This window comes from Peromyscus californicus, unplaced genomic scaffold (assembly GCF_007827085.1).
Source record: "Peromyscus californicus insignis strain IS unplaced genomic scaffold, ASM782708v3 Scaffold_11__1_contigs__length_118956290, whole genome shotgun sequence".
NCBI classification, from domain to species: domain Eukaryota; kingdom Metazoa; phylum Chordata; class Mammalia; order Rodentia; family Cricetidae; genus Peromyscus; species Peromyscus californicus.
Window position 1 is genome coordinate 48,962,942 of NW_026294402.1, and position 20,482 is coordinate 48,983,423.

General features: G+C 52.0%; 1 protein-coding gene across 2 annotated transcripts; it reads right to left on the reverse strand.

Moving 5' to 3' along the window:
* Positions 1–600: 600 nt before the first annotated feature.
* Positions 601–19,401, reverse strand: Cib2 (calcium and integrin binding family member 2). 2 transcript variants are annotated; one of them, XM_052760633.1, is made up of 6 exons: positions 19,161–19,401; positions 13,870–13,904; positions 5,863–5,974; positions 4,378–4,522; positions 1,651–1,846; positions 601–1,289 (listed from the first exon to the last, which is right to left on the reverse strand). In XM_052760633.1, exons 1-6 carry the CDS (start codon positions 19,209–19,211, stop codon positions 1,268–1,270), a joined length of 561 nt encoding a protein of 186 aa, XP_052616593.1. In that variant the 5' UTR covers positions 19,212–19,401; the 3' UTR covers positions 601–1,267. The 2 variants fall into 2 exon arrangements, with proteins under 2 accessions (XP_052616593.1, XP_052616583.1); XM_052760623.1 differs by having other exon boundaries at positions 4,378–4,525; positions 19,161–19,397.
* Positions 19,402–20,482: the final 1,081 nt, after the last annotated feature.

Below are 20,482 nucleotides of genomic sequence, written 5' to 3' on the forward strand. Positions count from 1 at the left end.
GTGGTTTTGCCTCCAGAGAGCTCCTGGGGCTTTTCCCAGTCACCAGCTTTGGAATAGGACACTCAGGCCTCTTGCCCAAGCTGTTCCCTTGACCAAGCTGGCTCTTCCTGGGATCTTTTCCTGATTGTACCACTCTTCCTTGACCATGTGTCCCCACTTCCATAGGGTGAGCAACTGGCCTGCTTTCTTCTCTCTACCCCCGCCTCCACTCGCAGGAGGCAGGAACCAAGACCACAGTCCCCTCTCCACCTGCCTCCATGCAGGCCCTGGGCAGAACTGGATCAGTGCACATTTGTGAGGAAAGTCATTTCTTAGTAGACACTTGGCTAATGCTCTTTTCCCTCTCTAGAAGGGAGAATTTCTAGAAGTCCCTATCTGTTGGGGGGCAGAGGTGGGGCGTGAAAGGTTTAAGAGTAGTGGGATAGCCTGGAGCAAACAGTGGTGAGCACTCTGTTAGGCAGATGTAACTACTACTAGGAAAATGGAAACAATCCTCACCCAACAGCCTGAAACCAAAGTTAGTACTTGACACAGAAGACGACTTCACCGACTGCCCGAAAGGTACCACCGAGCATTCCTAATGCTGACAGACACAGAACGTGCAGGACACAAAAGTGTTTTATTCCTAGGAATTCACAAATCTGAGGTCAGCACACACCAGTGACACCATGTCATTGGGGAGGGACACGGGGGCAGAGCCCTTTGGACCCACTGCTCACACAGCTTCACATTGGGAAAGTAGAGGGCAGGGGAGGCATTGGGGGAGGGTGCAGCCCAGTCTTGGCTTTAGTAAAAGATTGCATAGCTTGTTAAAACCCCAGTCTCTGCTTCTTTTGTTTGTTGTTTCGTTTTGCTTGGTTTTTGCCCTTAGCCCTGGGTACGGGGTGTCTGCCTGGCATATGGATAACCCAGCCCCACCCCTCCTGCTGGCTTTCCCACCTCCCCTCCTAGGAGACACTGCTGGGTGAGAAAAGGACTGGGCAAGGGGGTGGTTGAGAGGGCCCACAGGGGGACCATTGGTCTTGTGGCTGAACCACTGGGGACCCCGGGAAGGGTCCTGCTCTTCACAACCTCATTGCTCTTAAGTTTTTTATTTGTTTTTTTTGTTTTGTTTTGTTTTTTTTTTTGCTGAAAGGGCCACAGGAAATGTCCATGGGTGAGAACCCCAGAGGCTACAGCTCCTTTCCTGAAGTGCTTGGAAACCGTACCTGCACAGACAGCAGGCCAGAAGGTGGACTTCCAGGCCCCTGCAGCCTTGGCAGCATCCTCAGATTCGGATGTGGAAAGTGCTGGGAAGAGAAAGGAGAGAGGGTGTGAGGCTGGGCTGGGCAGAAGGCCCCACAGGGAAAAGCTAACCTCACCCTGGTCATTTCCTTAGAGAAGCTCACAGAAGTAATTACAGGAGGCTCAGAAGGGGCAGGTGTCCAGTTTCCACCCTCCAGAGTCTGGATCCTTCCCACGCACCACGGAAGGCCTTGATCCCTCTCGTGACATGAATAGTCATGTAAGGGCCAGTCATGCATCTGGGGAGAGGGGCTTCGATCTGCTGCTTTGGGCCTGCATATATCACTCCCATGAGACCAGGCAGCCAGCTGTGACCCTAATGTTCTGGCCTATCCAACCCAAGCCCAGGCCCTGGGGTCACAGCACCTGAGAAAATCAGGGGCCTTGGCGATCATGTCCTCAAAGTCAGCGAAGCCCAGCTTGCCATCACCATCCAGGTCAGCTTCCTCAATGACCTTGTCACATACAAGCACTACCTCATCCTCATCCAGCTCTGACTTAGTGAGTCGGGCCAGCGTCAGCTCTAAGTCTTCTTTACAGATGAAATTGTCAGTGTTGAAGTCTGTGTGGTTAGGTGGGGTAAACAGAGATGGTCAAGACAGGGCTGAGTCCCTCCAGGGGCTTCGAGGAGGGAGGTGTCCTGTCCAGTACTGCCCCTTCCTCCCAGCTGACCACACTGATTTCTCCACCAGCCTCCGGAGTCCCCAGAGTATCTCAGACAAGAGGGGGGTCCCTGAAACCAACAGGCTCACACCCAAGGCATATGTTAAACATCCACAGCCAACAAACTAACATTTGGGGGAACCCACAAACCCCCACAAGGAGGGTGCACACAGCCACAGCCCAAACAGTTCCAAATCTGAAGCACTCTAAGAACTTCCCACTGAAGCCAAACAGTCCACACAGTGGACTCCTAAAGCCGAGGAAGCCAGGACCCAGAGAGGCCAAGTGCCTGAGTCCAAGTCAGAGATCCAGTCAGAGATGCAGCAAGGATTCTGACTGGGTCCATTTGACTCTGAGACCCACACTTTCTAAATGGTACCTCATCACCGCTGGTAGGCCTCCAGACATACGTGACTAATTAACACACATGTCATGATATATGCAGTGAGTATGTACAACTTAATCTGTCAATTTTGAAAACAACAACAGAAGTCAAGTCAGGAGATGCAGGATCCCGCGGAGCAGTGGTTCTCAACTTGCAGGCCATGACCCCTTTGAGGGTCACATATCAGATATCCTGCATATCAGATATTTACATTACGATTCATCACAGTAGCGAAATTGCAATTATGAGGTAGCAATGAAATAATATTGTGGTTGGGGGTCACCACAACATAAAGAACTGTATAAAAGGGTCACAGCTTTAGGAAGGTTGAGAACCACTGCCCTAGAGAGAGGCCAGAGCAGGGAAGGCCTTTGTGCACAGAATAAAGGGCAGATTTGGGTCTTCTGGGCAAAAGGTACTACCACTGTCCCCAGAGAGCACACAGCGGTTCTGTGGGCCTGAGTCGTGTGCAGGCTCATCATGATTAGCTCTATTCCCCCTTCTTAGCCTCTCAGCACAGTGGTTCTGTGGGCCTGAGCTGTGTGCAGACTCATCACGATTAGCTCTATCCCCAGAGCACAGCTGCCAGCTCTGTGCACATGGTTTCCCGCGTCTCTGATGCCTTCCCAGCAAACACCCACTTGGCCTACAAGTTTCCAAGCATCACTGTCTAGGCAGAGGGTCCCTCCCACTGAACGCCTGCTGCCCACGCGGCTGTCATGAATGGCAGTGATGAAGACAAGAGCTACTCTGCCTCCTCGTGTACTTAGTGCCTGCACTCTGCAGGTGAAGAGAGTCGGGGAGGACAAGGGCCTCTCTGACGTCACAACCCCGACCAGAGCCGGATGTAGAGCAGAAGCCCTCCAATGTAGCCTGAGCTGTCCACCTCTGCACAGTGGGCATGAAGTGGGGTTTATCTCTGCTCCTGAAGGGCCTGCAGGGGGTTTCATGAAAAAGCCTGATATGTGGCTAGTGGGCTGAATAGAATCCTAGACTAATTTAACAGTAAAAACCGGAGACCTCCATGGGTTCGGCACTTTCTTCTTATAGGAAGACAAGAGTCTTTACCAGGGGCAGCACTGTGGGGTCCAAGACTGAGGGATAATGGGTGAAATTTTAGAAGCTACATATATGGAGGGTGGACAGACAGGGTCTGCTCTCTTACATGCAAACACAATGTGTTGCTCCATGTGTCTAAACCGAAGTCCTTTGACGTAATCACAAAATGAATAGGCAGCCCTTGATGGGCCCACTGCTTTGAGACCCCCCAGCTTCTCAAAGGTGCGGGGAGGTTTGTGGTCTTCTTATCTGGTCCAGTAAAAGTTCAAACCCTCCTTGGGCTTCAGTGATCTGACCTGGTAAGGATTTGACCCAGGCACAGTGGGTGAGCTGTGCGGTTGCCTCCATGTAGCGATGGGAGACTTCTGTGTGACCAGCGCCCTCTAGTGGCCAGTGGGTCAGCAGGCTGGGGAAAGGGGAAGACCCTACCTCTGGCATGGGAGGGGGACTTTTGTGGATTTCCCTCCCCGCCTGGCTCATCATCGTATCCCAGAAGGCCTCCTGTCTGGTCCTCAGATTTAGCTTGGCTTTTTTAGTTCACAATTCAAATCTTCCCAGTGATCTTTCTAGAACACAACTGCCCTTCCCTGCCTGAACCCTGCAGTGTCCTAGTCCTGAGCACAAGGCCCCGACTCCTCACAGCCTAGTTTACCTCTCTAGCCTCTCACTGACCCCTCCCATCACATCCCAAACCTTCCTCATCTTGTCAAGCCTTACTGCCCACTCTGTTGGGGTGTCTGTCCTCTTGTCTCCAGGGGACCAATCTTTCCTGGTCCTCTAGTCCCTATTCCTCACTCTAACGCCCACCCAGGGTGGGAGAGTCTTTCCTTCTCTCTGAAGATGAGTCTCAGGCGTGATTTGTGCCCTTGAGACAGGTGTCCTCAAAGAGCAGCCTTAGTGTACCCAGCAATAAGTGGATGGTCCAATGGCCCATAGGATGTGCCCCTCAGCACTACAGCTCCGCCCTGCTGCCAGGCCCTCCTTACCATAGATCTTGAAGGCATAATTTGCCTTGAGCTCTCGGGGTGCCGACTCACAGAGCACAGAGAACATGTCCACAAAGTCATTGAAGGTGAGGTTCCCCTCGCCATCCTCAGAGAAAGCCTCCACAATCCTCTCCTTGAAGGGATTCTCCTGAAGATAAGCACAGCCATCACTGAAGTAGATGAAGGCAGGGGCCTTGGGCTAGTCTGAAGGTAGCCTGTGGCAACCTGTGTGTGTCAGCCTCTAGAGTGAGGCAATACTCACAGCTACTTAATGGGTTCCTGGAGGAGCTGCCCAGGCAGAGATCAAGGCATTGATCCAGGACCTGACTCAGCAGGCGCGCTCTCATGCTACACAGGGTCCACACATGGGCACAGCAAGCTGAGCAGAGCCTCCATGCCAACCATCCCATTTTTCAGAGGCACCTACACAGGCTCCTTCCTCCACACACTGGGCTGTGTCCCCAGCAAAGAAGACAACCGCTCCAGGAAGTCCTCGGCTCAGGCTAATTCAGGCCAGACAGGTGAGGGATGGAAGTAAGGCCCCAACATGTCAGATAATTGGACCAACGAAAGCAGCAAGAGGTGGTTCGGATGCCTCCAGTCACATAGCCCATTTGTTCTCATTTCCAACACTGTCTCTGTTCCTTCCGGTGACACCAAGTCATCCAGGGCCACATTCCTTCCACCACAGCTGCTCAGCCCAGATCAGCCCCAGAAGCCTAGAAACAAAGTTCCTACAGTGCCTCACACTCTCCATGACACTCAGCCTGGTCCCCCACTCCCTCGAGGACAGGCAGTACTCTCCAGGGTCCAGCCTGTGCTCATCATCTCTCAGGACAGCATTGGGATGCAGGCCTAAGAGGACGCCATGTAGCTCTCTTACCCTGCCTTAAGCCATACATCCCAGGCCTGCCAAGTCCCACAGCCCTGTGGAATTATGCCCAATGCTGCGGGAGTGTCCTTTTTATATCCCATGTGAAGAAATCAAGAAACCTGCAATGTGTAGGTAGGTACATGCTTGAGTACCCACACAATAGAACTGGCTGAGCCTACCCTACATGGCCCAAATCCAAATGAACATTCTAAAAAGACTCCCAGGAAGTTTGAGTCTGAGTTGTGCCACTAGAGATGACCAAGAATCCATGATCAGACAAGGAGGAGAGAGAAAAATTATCTAAAAGAGCAGACCAAGGACTGCCAAGTACAGCCCAGGCTACTCCACATAGGGACATGCAGATGGGCACGGGCCAAGAGCTGGGCAGTGGGCAATCACAAACCCACGGTGCATCTACCAAGCCCTACCCACTTCCATAACTCTTTTATGCAAAGTGTATATTGGGAAACCGAGGCACAGAGAGCTTCAGCGGTAGAGGTCGAGAGTGTCACAATGGGTAGAGTCAGGCTTCAGTCTGGATCCGAGCCTCTACTCCCTGCCTGGGTGTGAGTTCCCATGCTCCAACCCACCAGCAGCAGCCTCTCGCATACCCGGAGCTCCGGCATCTGTATGATGAGGCTCATGGGCACATGGACGATGGGACTCTTCCTGTAGTCCATTGGGACGAGGTTGGGGGCCAGCTCATAGAACCGCGCATGGAGCCTTAGAGAGAAACAGAGGAAAACACTGGAGACTGCCATCCCTGAGCCCCAGCGACCCAGAGCCACCCCATCCAGGCTTGGAAAAACTGTCCACAGCATCCAGGACCAAGTGACCGGCCAATAGGAAGCTGTCGGCTCTGCCCACAGTGGGCATAGCTTCGAGAGGAAGCAGGTCCTGCCAGAATCCCCGTACTGCTGACCCAACTGTGCCCAGGCCCTCCTTGTTTCACACACACATGCAGGAACCACCGCCACTATCCTCTCCTATAGGGGTACTTCCTCCCCGCTCCTCAGCTGGGCAACTATCTCCCACACCGTCTCTCCCCTGCTCTCCCGCTCCCCCACCTGACCTGATTTGGTCTCTCAAGTTTTCTATGTGGTGCTGGCAGGGTGGATCAACAGGTGAAGGTACTTCCTGTCAACATACAACCTGAGCTTGATTCCTGAAAACCACGTGGTGGGAGGAGAGAGCCAGCCCCCACGAGCTGTCCTATGACCTCTACATGACTCTCTCTCTCTCTCTCTCTCTCTCTCTCTCTCTCTCTCTCTCTCTCACACACACACACACACACACACACACACACACACACACACACACACACACACACACACACAACTATTTTCTAAGAATTTTTAATGTTCCAGGTACTGTGCTTGACATAAGTTACCTTAATCTCCTGCTCATCACTGGGCAGGAGACCCACTATGACCTCAGTTTTCAGCTAAGCAAACTGAGGACTGAGGGATTTGTCTGAGGCCACAGAACTAGATCTTCAAGATCCAGGGCTGGAACCTAGGACTGGGAAGTCCAGAACATAATAAACACAACCACTCCTCTGCCTGCCACAACTAGGGGTCTTCCGGAGCTCCAGCCTAGTTCTTGTCCTGAAGGTCGGTGGCTAAGAGTGCTCAGCATCCTTCAGGCCCTCCAGGAGCCCCTATGAATGGATCTTTACAACCTTCCTCCCGCTGGGGCTGGCAGGACCAAGCCTTCCAAGTGAGCCAAGCCATCCTTACTGATGTCTCAGGTCCTGAGCTGCCACCCCACACCCCTGTCTTGTACTCAGGAGGCTGTGCCACCTCAGTAAGCTGCTCATCATCTCTGGAATGTGAGGCGATCCTGATCCCATGTCACTTGGAAGTCCCCCATCATCCTGTCCTCTTTTGTCCTGTGTCCCTTGTCCAGGTCCCTTATATCCCAGAGGTCATCTCTCCATCCAAGACAGGTTCAAACTACACTCATATGAGATCGCATCTGTGATATGTTGGTGCATGGGGCAGATGTAGGGGCACTGGCCAGGGGCAAAGATAGGCAATTTACCCAAGGTGAGGCCCCAGACTGGAGCAGACTGGATCATGTATGATCTCACATCTCCTGGGCTGGGCCTGTCCTTCTACCTCAAAATCAGATCAGACCAGGTTCTCTTAGTGACCTAAAACTTCCAGGTCCTCCCTTAGTAAGTCCCTCAGTGCAGCCATTCCAACGCTCATCTGAGTCCCACCTGACCCCTGGTGTCTAATAGAGCATTTGGCTGCTTCCTCGGTGAACGCAGATAATGACTGAGGCTGCCATCCATCAAGTCCCCTGTCTCCAGACTAGTGCTGTGTGGGTGGGTGGCCTTGTTCACTTTCATTCCCAGACACCCTGAGAAGGAGGTATTAGCCTCCCGCTTTTCAGATGGGAAAACTGAACACCAAATGAGTAAGTGCCTATCAGCACTTATACAGTGAATGAGCAGTGAAGACAAGATTTGAACCCAGGGCTGACCCCCCACCCCCACCCCACCCACACGCATGCACACACACACACACACACACACACACACACACACACACACACACACACACACGTGCTGCACGTCAAGCCACCCTGGTAAACATGGCTCTCCTAGAGCAGAGCACGTCCTGAATAAGCAAACAAAATAAGCACAGTGCCACAAGCTTACTCTCCAGGAACACATCTCCATCAAAGGACCTGAGGTCACAAGGACAGAGCAGAAGGGGGAAAACCCTAAAATCCTATCCTTTGGGTGAGAGGGGGTCAGCAGACACCAGGGTGGCCAAACCAAAGCTGGGACTCTCCACAAGCGGACATTCAGATTTTCTCTGCTATTTCCTGCATTGAGGAATATTGCCCTTCTTTTTATAACAGTCCTTGCGTCAAAATGTATATTTTGCAATTCCTGTGCTTTTTGGAGGAGGCAGGGGGTGACAGGGTTTCACTGCAGAGCCAGGCCTTGCAAACCTCCTGCTTCAGCAGCCTGCAGCCTCCCCATGAGATGGTAGGCCTGTGCCACCATTCTTGGCTAATCTGTTCGCCTTTAACAGATCCATCGTGGTTTTGATGATTACATTTCAGAGTAGACTTTAACATCCACTCCCTCCACCTGTGCTACAGCTGATGCTGGGTGCCTCTGGGAATTTGCTTACGCCCCCAAAGTTGTGGGGATTGTGCAGCAGGAGCTTCAAGCCAGGCTGAGGTTGGAACTGCACCTAAACCATTCACTAGCTAGTGGGGTGACCTTGGGTAACTGGAGTAACCACAGAGAATGATTTGCAGTCAGAAGTAGGAACAGTCTATCATTTTTCCCACTTGTGAAAATTAAATAGGACAGTGTTCATAAAACTGTCTGGTAGGCCAAGGAGACGATCCTTGATACATAGACCACAGCATACCAAGGACCAAGTCAGTAAAATCAGTAAAGGACCCGAGTTCAATCCTTATGTTTTTTTTTTTTTTTTTTTTTTTTTTTTTTTTTTTTTTTGGTTTTTCGAGACAGGGTTTCTCTGTGTAGCTTTGCGCCTTTCCTGGAACTCGCTTTGGAGACCAGGCTGGCCTCGAACTCACAGAGATCCGCCTGGCTCTGCCTCCCGAGTGCTGGGATTAAAGGCGTGCGCCACCACCGCCCGGCTCAATCCTTATGTTTTATGTTTTAAACAAAGGAAAGAAAAAAAACGTCAGGCATGATGACAAAAAAAAAAAAAAAAAAAAAAAATTGGGTTTTGTTTTAAAAAATCTTAACATTTATTTAATTTTTTAAAGATTCATTTATTCTATCTCATGTGTATGAGTGTTTTGCCTGTATTCATGTATGTGCACCTCATATACTTAGGGACAGTTGTGAGCCACCGTGGGGGTACTGGGAACTGAAGTGGGGTCTTCTATCAGAACAGCAAGTGCTCTTAACCTCTGAGGCATTTCTCCATCGCTGGAAATGCACACATTTAATCCCAGTGCTGAAGAGTAGGAGACAGGCAGACCGCTGAGGACCAGGCAGCCAGCCCAGTCCACTTGGTGAGCTCCAGGCCAATGAGAAACTGCCTCAAAACAAAGGTGGATGTGCTTGAAAAACAACACCTGAGGTTGTTTTCTGGCCTCCACATACATGCACACACAGATGCACCACACATACATGTGCACCCATGCAGCCGGGCGGTGATGGCGCACGCCTTTAATCCCAGCACTCAGGAGGCAGGGGCAGGCAGATCTCTGTGAGTTCAAGGCCAGCCTGGTCTACAGATCGAGTTCCAGGAAAGGTGCAAAGCTACCCAGAGAAACCCTGTCTCGAAAAAAATAAATAAATAAATAAAATTAAATTAAATTAAAAAATAAAATAAAATAAAAGCCGGGTGGTGGTGGCACATGCCTTTAATCCCAGCACTCGGGAGGCAGAGGCAGGCAGATCTCTGTGAGTTCGAGGCCAGCCTGGTCTACAGAGCAAGATCCAGGAAAGGCTCCAAAGCTACACAGAGAAACCCTGTCTCAAAAAACCAAAATAAATAAATAAATAAACAAACAAATAAATAAATAAATAAGTAAAAATTGGGGCTGGATAGGTGGCTTGGCAGTTAAGAGCACTTGTTGCTCTTGTAGAGGACCTGCCTGGGTTCAGTTCTCAGCACCCACATTGTGGCTCATAATAACTACCCATGATTCCAGCTCCAGGGATCCAACACCCTCTTCTGATGTCTGTAGGCACCAGGCAGGCATGTGGTACACATATATACGTGCAGGCAAAACACTCAATGCACATGAAATAAATCTTTTAAAAAATTAAAAATAAAAATAAAATAAAAAAGTCAAACAACTAGATGGTGGAAATTTTTTTTTTTTTTTTTTTTGGTTTTTCGAGACAGGGTTTCTCTGTGTAGCTTTGCGCCTTTCCTGGAACTCGCTTTGGAGACCAGGCTGGCCTCGAACTTACAGAGATCCGCCTGGCTCTGCCTCCCGAGTGCTGGGATTAAAGGCGTGCGCCGCCACCACCGCCCGGCGATGGTGGAAATTTTTAAGGAACTCCACAGAGAATTTGAAACACCAAATCACTGTGGGAGGAAAATCATCTAAAAAAAGGAAAAGACAGACAGACAGACCTATATCTCTGTCACCCTTTTCCCCAATAAAGGACACCAAGTTAAAAAAAAAGATTTATACATGTGTCCCATCACAACAGCCAGGACCAGAAATGACAACCGTGCTACTCTAGCTGCGTGAAACCAACCTGAAAGCCACCTGGGTGATCGAGGAAGTTAATGGAGCCCTTCCTACCACTAAGGAGGCTGAAGCTGGAGGAGGATCCCGAGTTCGAGGCCAGCCTGAGCTGTACAAGGTGACCCTGTCTCAAGAACAAAAATCCAACTAACCAACCAAAAACAACAACAAAAACCCAAAACCAAAATAATAATAATAATAAAAGACAGAGAGAGAGAGAGAGAGAGAGAGAGAGAGAGAGAGAAAGGGAAGCGCGTGAGGGATAAGGAGAGGGAGAGGGAGAGGCAAAGCCAAGCCCTCATCCCAGAACCCGAAGGAATGAAACAGTAGTACCTATGAATGTTTGCAACCAGCCAGCCCCACGTAGCAAGATCTGGCTTAACTTCCTGCCTCCTGTCCAGCCCCCCAAAACAGAACAAAAAGAAATAGACATTGGTGCCAGACTCAGACTAGAGTCAAACCCAAGTATTAATGAGACGTAACCTATGATAAACAGCATTTGAAATCATTAGGGGAAAGACAGACCCTTCTGAAAAGTCAGAAACTGATAGCCCACACGAATGCCTGGCTCTCACATGGGGTTTTAAATACATTAAATTTTTAGAAAAGAAAGGATTAAATTAAATTTTCAAATTTATTTGCCACCATTTACAAATTGAAAGATTTGTACACTGTACATCTGTTTGCCGATCCTGCTGGGACCGGGAGCGGCTAGCTCTTCAGAAAGGATCCAGGGCCTGGCCCACTTCCTTTACTCCCGGTGCAGGTTGGCCCCTGCAGGCAGTTAAGTTTCAGACTCCTCATGTGTGATAGAAAAAAATAGTCATTAAAATTGATTACATCAATGTCTAAAAGGTTGAAAAAATAAATAATGAAGCAATCTCTTGGCAGACTCCTCGGGGTGTCACCTGGACAGACTTGTCTTGGATGGAGGAGACAGGGACTCCTGTCCACTCGTTCAGGAACAAAGCGTAACTGAGGACAGGGAAGGGCTAAGCTCTGACCCACAGGAAGCAGGGAGGCTGAAAGGAGTGGGCGGATGGGTGGGGTGGGCTGCCCACTCACCCGGTGCTGGGATGGAAGAGCTGAGCCTAGAGAGAAATGGGATCTACTGGGGTTGTTGGTAGAGGGAGCAGTTGAGCCCGGGATCATGGTTATCTGTGATCCAAATCACTGACAGAGGAACCTCCTGCTCAAGTTTCCTCCCTGCCATCTGGTCAGTATTCAGGGTGCAGCTTACCAAGGAAACAGGCAGCTGGGAGGAGGAGAAGTGGGGGGGCTGCATCAAAATACGGGGAGGGCAGGCCAGTGGAGGCAGGGTCTGGCCGGCCTGGCTCTGCCACTGACCTGCTGTACACAGCTGGGTGGTCTTTGCTCCTCTCTGGGCCTCACTGAGATGTGAGCAGTGGAGAGAGGCTGGCCTGGTTGGGCTGTGGGGGTCAGTGACACGGGCCTCTGCTGGAGGTGACACCCCGAAACCAGCCAGGCAACAGCTGAGACAGGGTGTCCAGCTGCCTGAGAAGTTCCTTCGCCCATGAGGGGACCTGGCGTTTGCTTTTTTCTCTAGTGTGGAGATAAAAAAAACCATGCCGGGCGGTGGTGGCGCACGCCTTTAATCCCAGCACTCGGGAGGCAGAGCCAGGAGGATCTCTATGAGTTCGAGGCCAGCCTGGACTACCAAGTGAGTTCCAGGAAAGGCGCAAAGCTACACAGAGAAACCCTGTCTCGAAAAATCCAAAAAAAAAAAAAAAAAAAAAAAAGCCGGGGTTGTGAGGAGCCAGGAACCTTTGCCCAGCAGCCCTTCATTTGCTAATGAGCCAGAGACACCCCCAAAGGCCTGTCAGACCAGCTCCAACTCTTGGCCTGGTCTTAAGGCATTCTTCCCAAAGACCTTGCTGCTCTCAGTAGGATTAGTACATGGTAGGGGTGAGGAGGGGATGCAGGCCTGTGTCTTTGTCTCTGCATTCTGCCTGCCTCGACCATCCTTCTGTGGCCAGCCCTCCCTTCCCTTACCACACACTCACTGGCGGCTAACAGGCACCATGCCCAGGTGCCAGGAATGGGTAGGGACACCTGGATTCTCCAGGAAAGCTAGTTACTGAGCTTAGGAATCTCCAGAGCTCTGGCTGGCTTTAAGAGCATTGTAAGTGCCGGGTGGCAAGGAACTGGACCAGACTAGAAATACTGTGAGCCTCAGAATACAAGCAGCTCAGACTCTGCATCTACACAGCAGGGGTTAAGGAAGTTGGGAGCACATCTAAATAGAAGATTAATACAGTAAGACTGAAAAGCCCCAGAAACCCTCACTGAGGACACATCACTCTGGATAGGCTAGTCCCAGTGGTCAGATGTCACACCTTTGATTACTGCCCCTTGATAGTGGTACCAGCACCCTAGAAAGTGGGGTTCCACGGGGCCAAACCTCTCTGAGGCCAGAGAACTCCAGTGCTGTGGATATGGGAGGACAGCCCAGGCCTGAGACCAATTTGGGGGGCTCTGACCCCCCCCAGAAGTGAAAATAGGGTATCCTCCACCCACTCAAGTGACAGGACAGAATGGTAGGCTGGCAGAGGGACACTGTCCACACAGAGTGGTCAGGATGGTGACGAAGGACAACAGGCTCTCTGGGGAGGCTGCACCAGGCTGTAGCCCCAGCCTGAGCATCGATCTCCAGGGAAACTGATCCTGAGACTTTGCTGGCTTTTAGTGACACCGGATAGCCTAGGTAGAGGGGGCCAGCAAGGGCTGCAGGTTTCCTAGCATCCTACAATGCCTGCTCACTGGTCTGAGACTGCCAACGCTGCCATCTCTCCTGTTCGGGACCCCCTCCTTAACCCACAAGGAAAGGGGCTCTCCTGGAGACCCCTGGGAAACAGCTCAGGGGTGGTGGGCATGTCTTTGGCTTTTAGACATCCCAGAGTGACAGACATTGAGGCCAGTGGAGTATTAGAGCCCCTAACTTAAAAGATGGAGGGGGAGGGGGGTGTCCCTATGGTAGCAGGCCCCAAAAGAAAAGAAAAAAAAAAGCCAGGGGCCTGGAGTTAGAAGGCCATCTCTCCAGACCCTGGCTTAGTGGCTTGGGCCAAGTTTCAAAGTCTCATGTGTAAAGAAGGTTAGCAGGATTCTCGTGTTACAAGGTCCCAGAGAGGACTGACTGAGACTGTGCCCTAAACCCTTAATCTCGGAGTGCAGAAGGTAGCAGGCACCCCATCCCCAGAAGAAGGATAAGTGGGAGGGAGCAGTGAGACCTTCAGTCCATACTGTAGCCCTGATGTGTGCCTGAAGCCCACCTGAACTCAGGTCTCACATCCTTCCTCAGCTCCAGCTCAGCCAGGCCCCGTGGGGTCTCCAGCCCCACCTCTACCACAGCCCTAGCCCCAGAGACGTAGACAAGAAGCCACACTTACTTGAGGATGTCCTTCTTATTGAAGAAAGTGCAGTCCTGCAGGAGGAAAACACACAGTGGACCTTAGAATCCTTGCAGCTCCAGGGCCCCACCCAACAACCCTGGACCCAAGGCAGAAGAGTGCCTGCTACCCCTCCTCAGGCCTCCCTGGAGGTAACAACCAGCTCTAGCAGGTCCAGAAGATGCCTCCCGAAGCTTGTGGTCCACCCCTCTGCCACCACCAACTGGGCCTAGGATAGCAATCCATAGGTGGGGTAGGGTTCGGTGACACATATCGGGTACTTGGCAAAGGAGAACATGGAGTCACGGGTGGCCACAGTAATTTGAAGGTCGGGGGTTACATTGTGGGAGAGCAGGGAGGTAGATAAGAGACAATTCTAGAGACCCTCAAGAGTGGATCAACAGGATGCCTTGGCATGCCACCATAGGCACTGAGAACAGGGCCTCATGTGGGTAGGCAGTATAAAGTAGATGTCCTGGGTTGCCATGGGCAGTAGTCCTGAGTCTGGAGACTTACCATTCTGGGTATATGATCTGTGGCCTTAGGCTGAAGGAACAAGGGATATCACACTGAGGAGGCATTAGAGAGATGGAGGCCGAGGTGTGAGGGGTAGACCCCAGAAGAGGGGGATGGGAAGGGAGTATCTGGACTCTTTAAGGACCTGTCTGTCTGGATGAGATCCATCCATCCATGGCCTAGAGTCTTACATGATGGTTACTACACCAGGCCTAGGTGAGAGGAAGCGAAAGTGACCCAATGGGACCTAAAATGCCCACCAGTGCAGGGCTTTTTCATGATCTCCTGCTGTCTGGCTCATCTGCCCACTGTTGTAGCACGAAGGAAGAAGGCCTCAGACTCAGCAGAGCCCACGGGGCCTCCTGGGGCCTTATGCTAAGCAGAGCCGCGCTGATGAGGGGGTGAATGGACACAGCCCAGGCATGCCGACAGCCAGGCTGGCTCTGGAAGACCTGGAGCTGCTAGACACCAGGCCGGTTGGATTGCACATTGAGGTGGGCCAAAGAGGATGCCCACAGTATGTGTACGACAGCCAGGGCTTTCCTTGCTGCCTCTGTACAGGCCAAGAGGAAGGTGGGTGGAATTTCCAGGTTCCCATGAAGCCCAGTGAATCTGTCTTTCTATGCCACCTGCTGTCTATGAGGAGACAGACAGACAGACAGACGAAGGACTCCATGCTGCCATGCCCACCTTGGAAACTCAGGGGTTTCCCCTGAAGGGCTCAACTTTGCTTTTAGCAATGGCTCCTCCATAGGAGTCAGCTCAGGCTGGGAAGCAGCAGCCCTGTCCCCACTCAGTGCATACAGAATCACTCTGTCTAGCAGGACTAAGACTCGGGCAGGCTGAGGGCTTATGGGCTGGTCCCTCAGCTATTCTCAGAGGCCAAGAGCAGGCAGCACAGACAGCCTAGCTGAGCCTTCAGGAACTCCCTATCTAGAGGGCTAGGTCTGCCATCTGAAGGGACCAGGGCTCTGCTAACTAACCTGGAAGGGCTGTCAGAAAACTGGAATAGGGGAGGGGGAGTCCTGGCCTCCGTCTCTGCTCCTCCTACACATACCCCGAGTCAGAAAGAAAATATACAGACCCCTCAAGAGTACTGCTGGAAAAGGGTGTGAAAGTTTCCACATGTATCCTGGCCCTCTTAGCACAACTAGATTCACCTACTGGCACTGATCTTTAAGGTATGGTGCCCAAGCAGCAGCCTCCTGGGAATATGGTAGAAATGTAAACACTTGGGCTAGACTCCTGAGTCAAAAACTCTGGGTGGTAACGTGTACTTTAAAAGCCCTCCCAGGGGTGCTGATCCTACTAGCAAGAGAAAATTTTCACCAGAATAGTGCCACCTGGGAGCAGTTTAAAATACCTGGACCTTGCCACCCCTCAGACCAATGAAATGGGAAGTCCCTGGGTCCTCCCAGGCATCAGTGACCTTCAAAGGCACTCAGTCATTCCAAACTGGCCTATAATAATTTCAACTACTTCGAAGGCTAAGGAAGGAAGATCACAAGTTCAAGACCAGCCTGGGGCAACTTTGAGATACTGTTTAAACGTGTTAAAAGTGAAAACACTAGGGGTGGGAGTATACATCAATGGTAGAGTGCCTAGCACATGGAAAGCCTTAGGTTCAATCCCCCCAGGGCTCCCACTTCACCCCCAGTCACTCAGTGATTCTAAAGCAGCCCAGGCTGAGAACCACCTCACAGCCAGCACACAATTACCAGGTACCTTGCACGAGGGACTCTAAATTGCCAATTTCATCTCATCTTCAGCACTACCCTGGAACAGTCATTATCTCCCATTTTACAGATGTGAAAACTGGAGTCTTAGGATTCTGGAAGCACCAAACAGGCCAGGCTTGGATCTTCTAGTTACTAGTAGAAGCCTGGAGGTCATTTCCATTAAGACGTAACTCTGCCTCCAAATGCATGTGCCACCTATTCCCCTCCTCTCCAGCACTTCCAACCCCTTCCCTCTCCGTCTCTACTCAAGAGCTCTGCCTGGCATCTGCTCCCTATGTACCCGGACTGCCTACGGCAGTGGTCAGGAACCAAGCCACTATCTGTCCCATCTGAAGGAGAGGTGGCTCCTGTCTGACTCTGCCAGCCCAGCCTGAGAATGGCCCCACCAATCGCCATTCGGCTGGAGGGCTGGCTCCAGAACGACCTTAGATGATCCCCATGACAGTCCTGTGACATAAGCATATCTGGATTGGTAAGGATTCCCACCATAAAAGTGGGAACCTGGGCCCAGAAGAGAACACCAACTTGTTAACTCCCATAGTGGTAACTGCCCAACTCCAACTCGAATCCAGGACTTCAGAATCCCTGTGTGGAGTTCTTTGTCCCTCCTAGAACCGTATGTTTGTGTTCCTTCCTTCCTTTCTTCCTTCCTTCCTCAAGCCTCTTCTGAGCCTAGACAAGGCTTCACAGGAATTGAGGAGTATAGACAGCAACATTACCCAGTAGGAACCATTCAGTGGCCAGAGGAAGGACTGGAGAGGTATATATGTCATAGGCCCGTTGAGTACTCCCAGGTGACTGGACCAGGATGAGGTGAAGGAATCCTTCCTGAAGATGTGAGGCCTAGACAGACTGTTGGTGAGGAGCTAAGACAACACCACCAGCTTGACTAGAAGCCCTGCAGAGTGCCTGGGGCTTCAAGGAAGAAAAGAGGTTGGAGACCAGCTGAACCCAGACCAGGCTAGGCTGAACCCTGGTCCGACTCCGTTCAGTCATCCCAAGTCACCAGAATTACCTGGGGAGAAGGCAGCTGTACATGTGCGTTTGGAAAGTTCCCTAACGCTGGGCATAGTGTTTATGTTCGCACATCCATCCAGGTCCAATGGATGGCTTCTTAGGGTTCCCTCCAGGGGCCTGGCTAGCACATAGTCAGTCCAACTCTCTGTCCATGATTTTCAGTGAGGCATATGCTGCCTTTGGAAAGAAAGATGAAGGAAGTGGGGGACGACAGAAGGACAGAAAGAAGAGAAGAGGGACAAAAGCAAGACTACACGGACTGGCTGGAGTCAAGGACCCAAGGAGGGGAAGGAAGCTCCAGTTAGACCTCTGAGCCCAGGAGACTTCCGAGAGCAGGCCGGGGTCCAGTTCTTGAGATGGAGGAGGAGATCTCAAGGTAAGATGCAAAGTAGGCTGAGTCATAGGGCTTGTTTTGAATTGAAAACGCAGGCTGAAGGGCAGCAGAGCTGGAGTGGCTAGAGGTGTGCCTTGCCGTAGGTTCTGGGGAGGGCAGTGGGCCCTGTGGAGGGGGGTGAGGAGGACGGGTGTGCCGTGCACGTAAGTGGCCTGGGCAGCAGCTTAAACTTTGGGAATCAGTGGCGTCTGAAGAGCAGAAAGTGGGGCATCGTGCCTGGGAAAGAGGAGACTGTCAGCTGTGAAGGTCCAGGAAACCCAGGGTTACTTGGAAGAGGGAATGTAACTCCAGTCCCCCACTCAGCCCTGCTGGGCCATGCTAGGGAGCCAGAGGGAAGGAGATGTGAGGCTCTCGGGTTTCATGGCTCTCATTTCTCTGGCAGGGTCTAGCTGAGTCCTGGCAAAGGATCAGAACTCAACACTGGACTGGGTCTGACTAGTAACTCAATGCCATGCTGGTCTGAGTGGGGATGCAGGCTCCCCACCGTCACCAGGCCACTCTTCTCCTCTGGGTTTGGGGTGCTTGCCTGCCATCTACCTCCACCCAGGATGCCTCTTAGAACTTGCTGGGCAAAAATCTTCATTTCCCAAGGCCCTGTGCAAGCTCTGCACTGTTTCTGAACCTTCCAGTCAAAGCAAGAGCTGTCTTCCTATTGCCCTGCCCTGTCCTGTCCACTAGGACTCTTCTTAAGCACATATTCCATCACTTGGGTCACACTGGAGGTAAGGTCTTCTTGCTAATTGAATATTCATGAAGGTTACAGACATCTAAGGTAGGAATACCGGTGAGGAAACAGTCCTGCCCAATCTGTTTAGAGGAGACAGAGAAGAAACTTCACAGCAGGGCCTTGAAAGATGGGAGGCACTACTTAGAGACGTGAGAAAAGAATCCCATGCCCAGGAAACTCCCTGAACCTGGCCAGTGTGGAAACCGACTGAGGCAGATGGAGTGCAGGGTTCAGGATGTAGACTCCTGGGGAGACTACAGCCGCCTGTCCTGTCGAGGTGAGCTAGGCAGCTGGGCAGGACTCTGGGCCAGCCAGGGAATAAACTTTCCTCCTGTACCAAAAGAAAAAATGTTCCCATGGCTGGGAGTTTGGGGATCACTGACATGAATAGCTAGCTAGCTCTGAAACTGGAAGAATCTGGGGCGAGAGTGGCTACTGGAACCACAAAGTAAGTTGAGAGATGCAGCTATGTAGATTCCTTCCTCCAGTTATTTTAATGCTAGAGCCACAGAGAAACCCCAACAGATAAACAAAACCCCAACCTGCAACTGCATTTGGGGCCTCTTGTCCTCTCCCTACTCCAAGACCTTTCTGGATGGGGGTCATGCCCAGTGGGCTGGGAGGAATCGCTGGGGTCCAGCCTGAGAGGGCAGGAAAAAAGGTTAACGAGGGAGAGAAGGGGGTGGGTGAGGCGCATCTGACAGACTCCTCTAATTGGAATGCTCTTATTCCCCGGCCTGGGAAACTGAGGCTCATCGAGGGGAAGTCATCCACCCAGGGTGACGCTGCGCGCTGAAGGCGGCGGCACGGTTTGAACCTCAGTGACTCCGCTTTCCAAGCGAGGCCTCGGAAGAGGACAGAGGGGAGGACTACGGGGGCCGCGGCGCGCCGGGTTCACCTGGTAGTTGTCCAGCTGCTCTTCAGTGAAGATGGTCTGCTTGTTCCCCATGGTGGCCGCGGCGTTATCGGTGGCCGCGGCGTCGTCTCTCGCCCTTTGGAGCGTCGCTTCCCATCGGCGGCTTCTGGAGCCCCGAGCCCGGCGCCCGCGGCCCTTGCCAGCCTGGCGGCCGGCAGCGTCGCCAGCCTAGCCTGGCCCGCTCGGCTCGGTCCCGCAATTCAGTGGGAGGGACGCAGAGGACGGGGCGAAGGCGGGGCCTGGGCGGGCCTGGGGCAGGGGGCGGGGCGAAGGCTAGGGCGGGGCCAGAGGCGGGCCTGGGATGGGGCGGGGCCAGAGGCGAGTCTGGGGCGGAGGCGCGCCTGGGGGAGAAGGAGGCGGAGCCTTAGACCAGTTTAGACTGAGCAGGCAGGTGACTTCTCCCAGGGGACAGAAGCCTTCTCAGTCTATGTTTCTGCAGCGCACTGGGATGGCCAAGCGGTGGCCTCGGAAGGCTGCCTGACTCCTGGCCGGCCACTATCTGTGCCTCCTGTCACACCCAGCACTTCTGACCCGCAGGGTCGTGCCTGAGGACTGAGTGAGATAGAAGTGACACAATCCTGGAGCCTCTGATGGGGTGTGTGGTCCTAGGTTGAGAATGAGAATATTATTGAGCTTGGCGAGGTCACAACCTACCTCCCAAGTCAGGTCCGTCTTCAATATTAAAAATTAAAAGACGGACGGTGGCGCATGCCTTTAATCCCAGCACTCGGGAGGCAGAGCCAGGCGGATCTCTGTGAGTTCGAGGCCAGCCTGGACTACCAAGTGAGTCCCAGGAAAGGCGCAAAGCTACACAGAGAAACCCTGTCTCGAAAAACAAAAACAAAAACAAAAACAGCCGGGCGGTGGTGGCGCACGCCTTTAATCCCAGCACTCGGGAGGCAGAGCCAGGCGGATCTCTGTGAGTTCGAGGCCAGCCTGGACTACCAAGTGAGTTCCAGGACAGGCGCAAAGCTACACAGAGAAACCCTGTCTCGAAAAACCAAAAAAAAAGAAAAAGAAAAAAAAAAAAACAAAAACAAAAAAAATTAAAAGAACCAAATTAAAAGTTGAAAGCAGAAAAAGGAAATTTTCAATGTGGCCGCATTGGGAAGAGGGACTAAGAGGTCCAGAGAACCCAAGTCTGCCTTTGGAATCCTAAACTGAGATTAAAAAATTAAATAGAGGGCCAAGGATATGCACATCTAAGCAGTCCTGGTCAAGGTATGGTCCTGCCCACCCCTGACCCAACATTGTATTAAATCTCTTTCCGGAAGTCAGAGGCAGGTGGATTTCTGTGAGTTCAA